This window comes from Schistocerca gregaria, chromosome 11 (assembly GCF_023897955.1).
Source record: "Schistocerca gregaria isolate iqSchGreg1 chromosome 11, iqSchGreg1.2, whole genome shotgun sequence".
Classification (NCBI taxonomy): domain Eukaryota; kingdom Metazoa; phylum Arthropoda; class Insecta; order Orthoptera; family Acrididae; genus Schistocerca; species Schistocerca gregaria.
In genome coordinates this window covers 51,785,722-51,800,470 of record NC_064930.1, presented here as the reverse complement: position 1 = coordinate 51,800,470, position 14,749 = coordinate 51,785,722, and the positions used below count along the sequence as shown (strand labels likewise).

The following is a 14,749-nucleotide window of genomic DNA, read 5'->3' as shown; positions in this document are numbered from 1 at the left end:
GGGTTAATAAAATGTAAAGTATTGGCTCCTAGAAGATTGTATCATCTAGTTTTACCTGTGTGCATGCATATCGATAAAAATGAAAAACTATTGTTTCCTCTGAGTGTCAAATGTGCAGAAGAACAGCTATGTAAATGCAATCAGTGTGATGAAGAAAGAAGTTTTATCAGAACTAGGTTGACAGATGAAGTAAAGAAAGCTGTAGAAAAAGGATATAAAGTCTTAGAAGTTTATGAAGTATGGGACTTTAAAAATAAAAGCAATATGCTGTTTAAAAATTATGTGAAAGGCTTTATGAAAATAAAATTAGAAACTAGTTCACATAATTTTGAAAGTGTCGAAGAATACATCAGAACAGTTAAAGAGAAGTTGGCTATTGACTTGGATCTTGATAGAACAAAAGAAAATCCTGGAAAGCGAGCTGTTGCTAAGATCTGTCTAAATTCATTATGGGGCAAGTTTGGACAAAGACAAAACATGAGTCAAACAAAATATGTGACAAATTTGCAACGATTTTATGAGGTGCTGCTGGATGATCAATTAGATAAATTAGATGTAAATTTTATTACAGAGGAAATGGTCCAGACAAGGTATAATTTCAAAGAGTATTATGTGGAAAACAATGCAGCTACGAATATCTTTATAGCTGCATTCTCTACATCAAACGCAAGACTTAGATTGTATGATATGTTAGATAAATTAGGAAAAAATATTATATATTTCGATACTGATTCTGTAGTATATATGGATGATGATAAAAATACTGTTGAAACAGGTTGTATGTTAGGTGAATGGACAGATGAATTGGGAAATTGTTGGATTATTATGAGAAAAATGATAAAAAGACAGAAATGAAGGTAAAAGAATTCACATTAAATTACAAGAATATTAAAAAGTTGAATGGCGCATCTATGATCAGATTAATTCAGAATGAAGTGAAAGAAAAGCTACAATTAGAATACAGTCAGATAACTAGAGGTGTTGATACTAAAAATCTAGTAAACAAACAGGTTAAGAAAGAATTTTCATTTGAGTATGATAAAAGAATTATTCTGGATAACTATGATACAGTGCCTTATGGATACTAAAAATTATCTGTATCTTCTAATGTAAATAAAAAATTCATACCAGTTTCCTTATACAAATAGAATACATTAGTTAGTTGCATTTTGTTGTATTCTAAGATATCTAGCTTTTTAGTTATAGAATGATAACTTCTAAAAATAACCAATAAGCTTAAATGTAATTTTGTAGGTAAATTATTAATTGGTAAATTATGATCTACTATTTGTCTTACTGTCATAGAAAAGAGAGAATTGGTATATTCTACATCCTCCCATATTTCTATATCTGTTTCCTCGTAGTTATCAAAGTACTTTTCGTATTCTTCTTTATAAATTCTCTGTAATGCACTAACATGCAGGAGCAAAAGTAGATGGATTTGATAAAGCAACTAATACTGTTTATGAATGTCATTGTTGCTTGTGGCATGGTTGTAAAAAATGCTTTAAAAGTGATGGTTTAAAATATTCTGTGCAGGTATTACACTCAACTTGTTTCTCTCTTGGAATATTACTTCCCTCGACAAAGATGTCAAACTTAAATTCATCCCATACATTAGTCATATTTATATAGAATAAAAATTTAAAACATTATTAAAATTTTATTCTATATAAATGGACAATCTACTGAAGAAGCTTAATAATGCTAGCAATTCTAATCTGTTTAAAAAGATTAGTGAGCTTGATGTCAATGAGTGTTATTACATTACTGACTGTGAACGTTTAAAAACTAGATATGGTAATAAAATTTGTCTAGAGCTCGATAATAACTTTAAAATTATTTTGCCAGAAAGGTTCAATAAAATAATAGATAGCTGGGACTTTCAATTTTTAAAGATGGTGAAATTAAACTAAAATATAAAGGAATGAAGAGAACTAAAAATAATGATAACGAATTTCATGATCTAGAGTTTGTTGTGTAGAATTTTTTTTAAATAATCAGCTCACTGACTCTTCCTTATTCGATCATGTTAAATTACAGAGTATCTATATTAAACATGGCAGAACCGAGATTTTTGCTCAAGAAATGTGGAATCTAGATCCACCAAATAATTATTTAAAAGCTTATGATGCTTTCTTCTTTTTAAGAGAACTACACAATTGAATGGTGATGTTAATGTGAGTCCATTCAGCTTTAGTAAAAATTATCCTATCTATGTTATAAATATGTCTAGAAGAATGAATGTATTAGCTACACAGAAAACTACGATGAAGTTGTGTGCAAATTTTACTGATAAAATTCCGAAAGATACGCTTATGTATGTGGTAATGTATGGTAAAAAGAATTTGACATATGATTCGCAGCATAGAATTTTAGTTGAAATTTTTTTTTGTTGTTGCATGCATTTATAAAAAATTTTAGTAGCTAGTGTGCGCAGCCTAGCAGTTTATAAGACAACGAAGGACATCATTAAAAAATAACCTGCAACTGCACCCAAGTGACCCACTTACTACTTATTGTAGATATTTTATGTAGTTTTATGTATTGTTATGAGACTAGATATATGACAGTGACTAATAAGAGTATTTTGTTGCGAAATATGGCTTCACACGAAAATTACGGCGACCACCATAATTGCTTACGTTCTGACCAATAACGTAAAAGCTGCTATTTCGGTATTGGTGCATCTCCTGACGTGAGCGTGAATTATAAATGTCAGCTGTCAAATCACGTAGGGACTGTTTACCCAGTAATAAAACTTTTTGAGATTGTATTGCTACGAGTCCTAGTATTAAGAGACAGTCGTTATACTCAAAAGACAATATATGGTGAACCTCCCAGTGTTCATGCAATTATTAACAGTATTGTGTGTGATTCACGAAATTTTGTTACTTTTTCTAATACCTTTCAGATATTGTCTTAAATGTCTTTGAAGTTTCAGAGAATATATACACAATTTTGTCGGTTCAGGTTAATTTCAGAGCAGATTCTCGTGAATATTAGAGTTTTCAGTTCATAAACAAAGTGGGATCGTGACCAATTGAGAAGTATAACAAAGAGTGTGGCTTTCCAACTAGAATTTTGGATGACTTCACAGTTCAGATTTTGATAATTATTTTTCCTGGGGATTGAAGTCATCACAGCCTCCACACCTCTCTTGGGCTCGTGACCATATCGATTGAATCCCTGATGACTAGAAAGCTGTTACCTGTTGTCAACGACGCACCGTACAAGCAGGCAGTGGCTCCATAATTCTGTGGGCAGTGAGGCAGTGTTTGTGTGGCATGGACTGCGTCCTCATGACCAAATGATCCGATCGTTGACTGCAAATGGATATTTTTGGCTACTTTGAGACCATTTGCAGCCTTCATGTTTCTTAACAGCAACGGAATTTTTATGGATGACAATGCACCATGTCATCAGGCTACAGTTGTTCACAATTGATTTAAAGATTATTCTGGACAGTTCGAGGAAATGATTTGGCAACCCAGATCGCCCAATATGAACCCCATCGAAAATTTATGGGACATTATCGAGAGGTTAGTTCATGCACAAAATTTTGCGGTAGCAACATTTTCGCAATTATGGATGGTTGTAGAGGTGTCATGGCTCAATATTTCTCGAGGGGACTTCCAATGACTTGTTGAATCCATACCACATCGATCTGCTGTACTACTCTCCGAGCAAAAGGAGACTGGACACGATATTAGGAGGTATCCCATGACTTTCGTCATCTCACTGTAGCGCATAAGCGTCACACACGCTTACAACAAGTGACAAATTAGCTATTGCATAGTTTTGCCTCAGTACCAGTTATTATATGGAGGATAACAACACGAATATTGTGGTATGCGCTTCCAGATATTCAGATAGTGGTATTAAGGAAGCAAGCTCAAATTAAATTAGCAAGTCAAATCATAAACAGAGATGATGGATTTTGGTAGCTGCTCACTTGTTGGTAATTATTATTCATGTTGGTCATCTTTGGTTATATGGTGGTGCTACCTGTTTACTGTGTGTGTGTGTTTTGTCTTTCCACATATGCTGTGGCTTTTCTCTGGTATAGCCCACCTACAAAGGGTTTAAATTTTCTTGCCCAGAACCCTCTCATTGCATTTTGAAGATGCCACTCAGCTGCATCACCATAATCTGTCTGGACGTTTAATTCCCTTATAGAAACGTAATTTTCATGTGGCTAACTGTAGAATATTAGGTACCAGACTATAGTGTTGAGAGAATACTGTAACTAACTACATGTCTACTTCCACAGTTGAGCTGTGAAGACTAGAGTTTGGAACAGAGATCACGGAATGCCACTCTCGGACTACAAGGACCTGGTGGGCACCGTGGCCAGCTATGCTGCCATCGCTCAGGTGCTCTCTGGCACCATCGTGTGCCGCAGCTTCGCTCGCCAGGGCACCACACGTGGCATGCCCCCGACCATGTTCGTCATGGGTGGCACACTGGGCGTCGTCATGGTGGAGTTCGCCCGCATCATGAAGGACGCGGCGATGCTGCGCGCCAACCGCGCCATCATGCTACTGAACCTGGGCTACCTGGCTTGCTACTGGTACTACTGTGACGACCGGCCCCTGTTCTACCGAACGCTGACCAGAGCCAGCGTCCTGGCTGCGGGGCTGCTCACGTACGCCCGGCTCGAGGACGCCGCAGTGGTTGAGTTCCGGTTCGGTGCCATCCTCACTGTCCTGTTCTTCTTCCTAGTTGCTTCACCACTCTTCTCACTGCGAGAGATCATCAGGACCAAGAACAGCATCAGCATACCACTGCCGATGGTCCTGTCGGGTACTGTTGTAACCCTACTGTGGCTGCTTTATGGGGTGATGATTGGAAGTGCTTTTCTGATTTTCCAGAACGTGATTGTTTTGGTCTTGTCAGTGTCCCAGTTGGCTCTGGTTATCATTTACCCGAGGACTCTGCCACCTGAGGATAGCAAGGGCGTTGACTATCTTTGACGACTGTGCTCAACTGACTGTCTGACAACTTCGTGTTTGATGATACAACTGTAGTATTCTGTCTTTCTACTTTTTATACAAATTGTTTGCTAATAAAACGTTGATCTGAAAATTTTTTTTCGTCACAGCTTCATTGGTAATTTCGACAGATGTTGGATCTCAGCAGAGTATAGCATATGAGTATTTTAAATGACTCTTGATGATTATTTGTAATGACTTCTCAAGGGAGACCAGAGTTAGAGATACTTAAGAAGAAAGAGAGGTTGTACACAGAGTCTAAAAGATTGAGGTCATCTACTGTAATCGATAGTATTACTAGCAGAATAAAGCAAATTTAGTTCTATTCAACTACTAGTTAAGTAAGCTTCTCATTCACGTTCATAATGATGTAGTGACCCACTCAATGATTAAGTAGCTTTATTCAATGCTGTGTCAAGGCTCAGAGTTTTCAGTTGTTAGTATATAATGATTATGTATTCAAAACACACACACACACACACACACACACACACACACACACACACACACATATATATATATATATATATATATATATATATATATATATATATATATATATATGACACAATAAGGCATCAACTACACACCCAGAAGTAATATACTGGGTGGTCAAAACGTCAGTATAAATTTGAAAACTGAATAAATCACGGAATAATGTAGATAGAGAGGTGCAAATTGACACACATGCTTGGAATGACATGGGGTTTTATCATAACCAAAAAAATACGAAAGTTCAAAAAATGTCCGATAGGTGGCGCTTCATCTGATTGATCAGAATAGCAGTAATTAGCATAACAAAGTGAGACAAAGTAATGATGATGTTCTTTACAGGAAATGCTTAATATGTCCACCGTCATTCCTCAAGAATAGCTGTAGTCGAGGAATAATGTTGTGAACAGCACTATAAAGCATGTCCGGAGTTATGGTGAGGCATTGGCGTCGGATGTTGTCTTTCAGCATCCCTAGAGATGTCTGTCGATCACGATACACCTGCGACTTCAGGTAACCCCAAAGCCAATAATTGTACGGACTGAGGTCTGCGGATCTGGGAGGCCAAGCATGATGAAAGTGGCGGCTGAGCACACGATCATGACCAAACGACGAGCGCAAGAGATCTTTGACGCGTCTAGCAATATGGGGTAGAGCGCCATCCTGCATAAACATCATATGTTCCAGCTGGGGATGGTGCGATTCTGTAACATATCGGCGTACCTCTCACCCGTCACGGTAGCAGTTACAAAACCAGAATCAGACATTTCCTCGAAGAAAAAAGGCCCGATAATGGTAGATGTGGTAAATCCAACCCATACTGTGACTTTCTCGTCGTGCAATGGAGGTTCCACGACAGGTCTAGGATTTTCGGTAGCCCAAATTCTGCAGTTGTGGGCGTGACAGACCCTCCTTCAAATAAGCTTCGTCAGTCCACAACACGTTACTCAACCAATCGTCATCTTCCGCCATCTTTTGAAACGCCCACACCACAAATGCCCTCCGCTTCACTTAATCGCCAGGTAACAGTTCATGATGCCGAAGTATTTTGTATGGATAGCATCAGAGGGTACGCCTAAGTGCCAACCAAACAGTAGTGCATGGAATGCTGGTGTGACGTGCGACTGCACGAGCGCTGACTTTCCCGTGCATAGACGAAACCGCTACAATCTTCATTTCTCCCTGAACTGTCTCAGCAGCATTACGCCTTGTGCTCGGTCGGCCACTACGGGGTCTATCGTCTAAACAACCCGTGGCTTCGAACTTCGAAATCATTCTCGCCACAGCTGCATTTGTCAACGGACCTTTACCTGTTCGAATCCCCTTCCTATGGCCATAGGATCGTAACGCTGAACTAGCACATTCCCCATTCTGATAATACAGCTTCACTAAAAGCGCCTTTTCAGGTAACGTCAACATGCTGCAACTGCTACCAAATCTTATTCTCTCCCTCATTACAGCGCCCTTTATACACGATTGTCATGCTCAGTTACTCACGTTTTGCTGTCCAGCACCATCTGTCGGACATTTTGTGAACTTTTTTTTTGTAATAAAACCCCATGTCAATCCAAGCATGTGTGTCAATTTTTATCTCTATACCTACATTATTCCGTGGTTTATTAAGTTTTCAAATTTATGCTGACTTTTTGATCAGCTGATATATATATATATATATATATATATATATATATATATATATATATATATATATATATATAGCGGTCGCGCGGTTCCAGACTGTAGCGCCTACAGCCGCTCGGCTAACCCGGCCGGCCTACAGTTAGGTAATTTATTGAAAGGTGCCTGTTAATTTAGTTCATTTAATGTACCCCTCGGAAGTACCAATCTTTGGAAGTATCTGTGGTTTGTGCCGGCTACTGACTTGTGAACTAGTAACAGCCTATAACTTCTGTCCCAGTAGAACACATCAGAAACTTCTCTCCAATCTTTTTCTATCTACAGTCGGTAGTCAAGCATAAGGGCAATGGCTGTACCAGGTTATAACCAAAGAATGAATCGTCTAAGCACTAAAATCAAGCGAGAATGTTCTCAGTCTACCCGTGTGCACAGTAACACTAGCAATATACAAACTTACATTGGAAATTTGTGGTAAGGTCCTATTGGACCAAAATGCTAAGGCCATTGGTCCCTAGGCTTACACACTACTTAATCTAACTTAAACTAACTTACACTAAGAATAACACACACCCAGAGAGGGCTAGAACCTCCGACGGGGGGAGCCCCACCCTAGATCGCACGGCTACCCTGCTCAGCTGCAACATTACAGAGATAAACACTTGGTCTTTGAATTATGTTTACATCGTTCATATTTATACTACTGAATAAGATTGCATTGGGACTGGGGTCAAGCTAATATTAAAAAATGCATAGCAAGCTAATACTCATGACACCATCGTATCGGAAAATGGAGATTAAATTTTAATATGGTGGATAACTAAGCACTATTGTCCCGTACGATTCGTTACCAGGAAGAAAATTGCTGGACAAAATGATCAGCATGATGGAGACTCTGTGCACTAATGGACTGAATTCTAATGTTGGAAGGAATGTTAGTGATGCAAGCACTAGACATGATCTTTTAAATAAGTTAGGGGACTTGTCTGAATGTAATGATGGATTAGCGGAAAGTTGGATCAAACAAGCAGAGGTCAGCATTGATAGCTGAGCTACAGTACCATTAATTAAAGCTTCGATGAACAGTTAAGACCTCCCCTTCTCTCTTTGCTCCGTTTCTTCCTCCTTTGTACCGCGGCTATATCTCGCGGTTTTCAATGCAGCAATGTAGTGAGAAGCGCGCACACGTGTGTGGTGGTTCACGGTATCGTAGTGCTGTGAGGGAGCGTCACTCGTGCCTCTGGCTTGAGAAGACTGACGACTGAAGTACGGACATTTCTCAAAAGAAAAACAGGTATGTGCTCTCCTTTGTTTTAAAACTATACTACTGAAGTTTGAATCTCTAAAGAAGTTTATTAATACCAATTAGCTGCAATAAAATAACGACTCATCCAGAAGTCACTTACATTTAGAGTAATTAGTTTCTGATGTTTGTGTAGTGGTCATTAATACTTAAAAGATCGTTTCAATAATTCTATCACTGTCCGTTTATCAGTCGCTAAGCAACGTATCAACAAGCTGATTATGCAATGATTAATATTTGTCGTATCCGACAGTAATTCGCTTCTCGCTTGCTTTGAGCATCAAGACGATTGATATGCCACTGATATAAGTCTTTGATAGTTATTATCAAGCTAATGTTCCTAAATTGCGGTTAGTGTTACTGAATCACACGCTCGACTACAACGCCCGATATCCAGCCGCGTATCTTCAACTTCGCGCCGATATTCGAGAAATCGCGCGCGATTTTTTTGCACCCAAGTCAGGCCGTGGTTCCCTATAATAATTTTAAATCAACGGCGGGTTGTAAATTAACAATTATATTCCCATTCATACAAGTTACAGCAGATCCGCACTCGGCGACTACAGTGTGTAAGCTTTTAGATGGCAGACCTCTCCCTAGCCTTGAATCGGTAGAAATCGGTAAACGTCGGGAGGCTTCGGTAGGCACGCAGTTTCAACTGCTGCCAACATTACATAGCTGACTGTGTTGAACAAGGTAGCCATTGTCGGCTGCTCCGTTTTTGTTTTGCGCTGTACTGTTCTGCGTGTTTTTATTGTTTAGTTGTGCTAAACATTATAAAAATGAGTGCAGAGGCAGTTGCTGGCCCATCTCGGGAGTCACCAACAACTCCTACCGGCAGGCCTGCGGTTAGAAGGAAACCAGTACTGCGTAGCGATGCTCGCAAAATTGTATTGCGTGTGATTGAATGCTGTGAAAAAGAAAGTGAGCAGAAAAAAGTTGCATCACCCCATTTACAAATCTTCAGTGAGAGCTGCTACATACACAGGACGAAGCGTGTGTAGTATTGGAAGATTCAAACAGTTTTCCAAGAATCATCCTGGCGTATCACCACAAACGCCCGGCAAGAAAAGGTGAGTTTCCATTTCCAATATTTTGTTCGCAGTCACTTTGAAGGAGCCCCCTATTTCGTCCGAATTACCTTATATTTTAATTTTTCCTTGCTACTGTATTGCTTTGTATGGAAACACAACTGGTTACTGTATTATTTCGAAACACATTCATATTACAGTACATTGCAATCGGATGAATGGTTTGTGAGCGCATAGTAGACAAACATACATACATTCATATGTACATGACGATTTCAGTTTCGTTTACGAACAACATTTAAAGCGAGTTTTACTTCCGAGCCTTTCGTCTGCTTTCGTGTAAGCATGACGCGCAATTTGTAGTGCCAGCACTGCAACTGGTAGGCATGCCTTGTCCCCCCCTCCCCCAACGGCTCCTCTCCCCTCGCCTCGGCAGCCAATGCTTGCTTCCTTCTCTCCCCGCACTCACCTCACAACTCTGCCGTCTTATAGTTAACACACTGTACTCGAGCAACACGGGCGTTTTTGTTCTTACAAAGAGAAAACATATGCATAATGCAATTAGGTTATTTGCTATGTCAAATCATATTTATATCTACCTTATCAAATTCATTACCTATTAAATGTTGTACATACAGTACTTCAATTCTTTACACTGTAAATAATCAATGAAATTTAGAAATGAATCATGTGTATAAAAACTCTCAATTTGATATGATGTCATGGGTCACTCCCCTACACTCACATGATGCAAAGTAGATCCGACTATATTGGACATACTCATGTAATGTTACACAGCAACAGGATGAACCTGTGTGGGACCTCGCATTTGTAACAGAGCTGATGCAAACTGTAAGCACGTCTCTAAGTTGGCTATGTATGCATGCATATGCAAAACAGCAGAGAATGATCTCTGTTCCGACAAGCACTGATGCTAACAAATTACACCGTGACTGAACCTCGTCGTTAACGTCACTTACAGTTACATGTTCTCTTACCATCTCAGCTTCCAGATTACAGCAGCTCCATGTGACTGCAATCACTGAAGTCATTCACTGGCGTCCTTCGTCCAGCATATATCTCGTTTGTCTAATGTCCAGTATACTGTACATCTGATACTTTGAACAGCAAAATTGCTCTCTACGACCTGCACTGCTATTTGGCTGAACTCTCTGACATCGGAATTACTCTCCGTACGCCTTACTCATCTGGTCTCTGCCGCTCCCCACTGTTGTCCGCCTGTGCTCTGTGAAACCCTGCGGCTATCTGCTGTCCAGGCAGAGAAAATACTGCTTGTCACCTGCGCTTCTCGCAGTCCTCCACTGTCACCCTAGTGCACTAGCCCAATGAGAGCCAAAAAAAGTAGAAAATCACTGCTTTGGCGCCCATCAGAAAAGAGAAAGCTACCACAACCATCTAGAAGCTTCTCTCGAGAGGTATGAAAGGCCAACGAAATATCTCGCCTAACAATTAGGCGAGGAAGTTTGTTTCTCCATCCGCAGATGCCTCACGAGACAAGTGAAGGTGCTGGTGTTCGTCCAGACCGTCTTTTAGTACGTCTGTGCTGGCAGTGTCCCTAGAAAGCCAACTGGCTCTCCCTGGCCACCACCAGCAAGGCAGAAGTTCGCCCCGACACCCTGCTAAACCGCTATCATGCATCTTCATGCAAGGCAGCGAACAATCACACAGTGGAGACTGCAGACCATCGTGGACACTTAAAATTTAAATGAAATCCAGGTGACACAGCCACTTCAACTGGGCACCGGTACTACTCAGCTGAAACAGAAACAAACGAAAAACAAGGTATTACCTACTCAAGCTAAAGAGTTCCACGTTTAATGAAAGAGGTACAATAATCAATGTACGTCTTTTACTATGTACCAGCAAACTAAGTATTTTCTAAGGTTTTCAGTTACATGAGGATGTTAGTATGATAGTCGATAGAAGACCCTACCACAATTTTGTATCGATCCCAGATATTTAGTCTTGTCCAAGTGTAACCTCCCCCTCACTTGTCGACCTTAATGACAGTGAAAAATTAAACCGCGTGTACCTAATGGAAATTTGGGAAAAGCAAACGTCACCGAAGTTAATCTGTCGGTAAAGAGGGAGGAAAGGGTTACATCTAAATGAAAGGAAAAATGCAAATGAAACTGGTGGAAATTAATTTTGAAAAGGGGTAAAGTTAATAAAGAAAGTAAATGTGTGGCCATTACGTTGACAATTAACTAGCGGTAATTAGATATTTGAGATTTGGGGGACATTACGGTCGCCAGTCCTATGGACAATTACTATAGTGACTGAAAAAGGAAAAGTTATTGCACATATAATTAGCACTAGAAGTGTGGCAACTGAAGGTTGACACGTGTATTGTGAAAACTGAAAGTTTGTCAGAAGTAATAAATTTCGCAACACTCTGACTAAATTTAGCAAAAGAATTAATAAAACCAGAAAATTTAAAGTTAATTTAGTGATTGAAATTAATAGTGAACTTTGTTTCTGAAGCATTACGAAATTCAATAGAATAAAGTTAGTCTTGGGCTACCTCAACTATCATTTCAATAGCTACTTGAATCTACGTAATTTAGAAATAAGAGGTTTAACTTTGAACTTGAATTAAATGATTCTGAACAATTACCAATAGTAAAATTTTGTATGTACAAAGCTCAGCTGCAGTCACAGTTAAGCTAAAATATGGTAACAAAACTCGCACTCTTAATTTGTGCTTGTGTAATCTAAATATTGTAGCCAGCTATGCATACTTTAACTGAACTTTGAAATTAAAGCAGTGAAATGGAATAATATTACTTTAATGCTGGCGTTTGAATTTCAACGACACTCGGGTTCATTCCGGAAAAGGAAGGTACCATGCTTGGTAATGAAATTGGGACAATGAGCAACAAATGTTCATGCTAAGTTCCTGTAATTATAGTTACGAAAATGGAACAGTTTGGAATCCTGAGGTCTGCCATACAGTTCTTAAACTTTACGTGCTTCCAGTCTTCCTTGTTGGACGATTGAAGGTTTGAAGCCGTCGATCGAGGAGGTGGCGCCAGCTAGTGCTTCCCGTCCGCGACACCGTGTCAGAAACTATCATAGCATGTCGAGCGCAATTACATGCTGCCCAACGCCGAACGCGCCGCAACTCGCGGGAGCGCCACACGACACACCCCGCGCGTTCGGGGCTGGGAGAAAATATAAAAAGGCAGTAAATGAAGCAGGCAAAAAGGAATACAAACGTCTCAAAAATGAGATCGGCAGGAAGTGCAAAATGGCTAAGCAGGCGTGGCTAGAGGACAAATGTAAGGATGTAGAGGCTTATCTCACTAGAGGTAAGATAGATACTGCCTACAGGAAAATTCAAGATGCCTTTGGAGAAAAGAGAACCACTTGTATGGATATCAAGAGCTCAGATGGAAACCCAGTTCTAAGCAAAGAAGGGAAAGCAGAAAGGTGGAAGAAGTATATACAGGGTCTATAAAAGGGCGATGTACTTGAGGACAATATTATGGAAATGGAAGAGGATGTAGATGAAGATGAAATGGGAGATGCGATACTGCGTGAAGAGTTTGACAGAGCACTGAAAGACCTGAGTCGAAACAAGGCCCCCAGAGTAGACAACATTCCATTGGAACTACTGACGGCTTTGGGAGAGCCAGTCCTGACGAAACTTTACCATCTGGTGAGCAAGATGTATGAGACAGGCGAAATACCCTCAGACTTCAAGAAGAATGTAATAATTCCAATCCCAAAGAAAGCAGGTGTTGACAGATGTGAAAATTACCAAAGTATCAATTTAATAAGTCACAGCTTCAAAATACTAACACGAATTCCTTACAGACGAATGGAGAAACTGGTAGAAGCCGACCTCGGGGAACATCAGTTTGGATTCCGTAGAAATATGGGGATATGTGAGGCAATACTGACCCTACGACTTATCTTAGAAAATAGATTAAGGAAAGGAAAACCTACATGTCTAGTATTTGTAAACTTAGAGAAAGCTTTTGACTCTCTTTCAAATTCTGAAGGTTGCAGGGGTAAAATACAGGAAGCGAAAGACTATTTACAATTTGTATAGAAACCAGATGGCAGTTATAAGAGTCGAGGGGTATGAAAGGGAAGCAGTGGTTGGGAAGAGAGTGAGACAGGGTTGTACCCTCTCCCCGATGTTATTCAATCTGTATATTGAGCAAGCAGTAAAGGAAACAAAAGAAAAATTCGATGTAGGAATTAAAATGCATGGAGAAGAAATAAAAGCTTTGAGGCTCGCTGATGACATTGTAATTCTGTCAGAGACAACAAAGGACTTGGAAGAGCAGTTGAACGGAATGGACAGTGTCTTTAAATGAGGATATAAGATGAACATCAACAAAAGCAAAACGAGGATAATGGAATGTAGTCGAATTAAGTCGGGTGATGCTGAGGGAATTAGATTATGAAATGAGACGCTTAAAGTGGTAAATGAGTTTTCCTATTTGGGTAGTAAAATAACTGATGATGGTCGAAGTAGAGAGGATATAAAATGTAGACAGGCAATGGCAAGGAAAGCGTTTCTGAAGAAGAGAAATTTGTTAACATCGAGCATTGATTTAAGTGTTAGAAAGTTGTTTCTGAAAGTATTTGTATGGAGTGTAGCCATGTATGGAAGTGAAACGTGGACGATAACTAGTGTGGACAAGAAGAGAATAGAAGCTTTCGAAATGTGGTGCTACAGAAGAATGCTGAAGATCTGATGGGTAGGTCATAACTAATGAGGAGGTATTGAATAGAATTGGGGAGAAGAGGAGTTTGTGGCACAACTTGACTAGAAGAAGGAATCGGTTGGTAGGACATGTTCTGAGGCATGAAGGGATCACCAATTTAGTACTGGAGGGCAGCGTGGAGGGTAAAAATCGTAGAGGGAGACCAAGAGATGAATACACTAAGCAGATTCAGAAGGATGTAGGCTGCAGTAAGTACTGGGAAGTGAAGAAGCTTGTACAGGATAGAGTAGCAAGGAGAGCTGCATCAAACCAGTCTCAGGACTGAAGACCACAACAAAAACAACATAGTCGTCTGCAAATATGTCGCTAAATATCATGGTCTCTTCATTCCTATTCATAATTATCCCTATGCTTATCAATCTCAATGATTTCATTGTAGGTTACATTTTTGCTTTAGGAAGGTTCACTTCATAACTTCCTGGCTGAAGAAGATGCTTGCTACAAGGAAAATAGACAAAGTAGCTTACCAGAGCATGCTCATCAGCCAGAAAGTCATGGGGAGAAGTTGCCTGAAAAAATAGTTTTATCTAT

The 14,749-nt window shown here is 39.6% G+C and overlaps 1 protein-coding gene across 1 annotated transcript in view; it reads left to right on the top strand.

Annotated features, from left to right (window-relative positions):
- The window catches only part of LOC126295309 (sugar transporter SWEET1-like), a 91,416-nt gene extending 86,177 nt beyond the window's left edge, over nucleotides 1-5,239 (top strand). The window contains exon 2 of the mRNA XM_049987755.1: nucleotides 4,274-5,239. Coding sequence (XP_049843712.1) covers nucleotides 4,314-4,976 — 663 coding nt within the window. The 5' untranslated portion in view covers nucleotides 4,274-4,313 and the 3' untranslated portion in view covers nucleotides 4,977-5,239. The remainder of the gene's footprint in view (nucleotides 1-4,273) is intronic.
- Nucleotides 5,240-14,749: the final 9,510 nt, after the last annotated feature.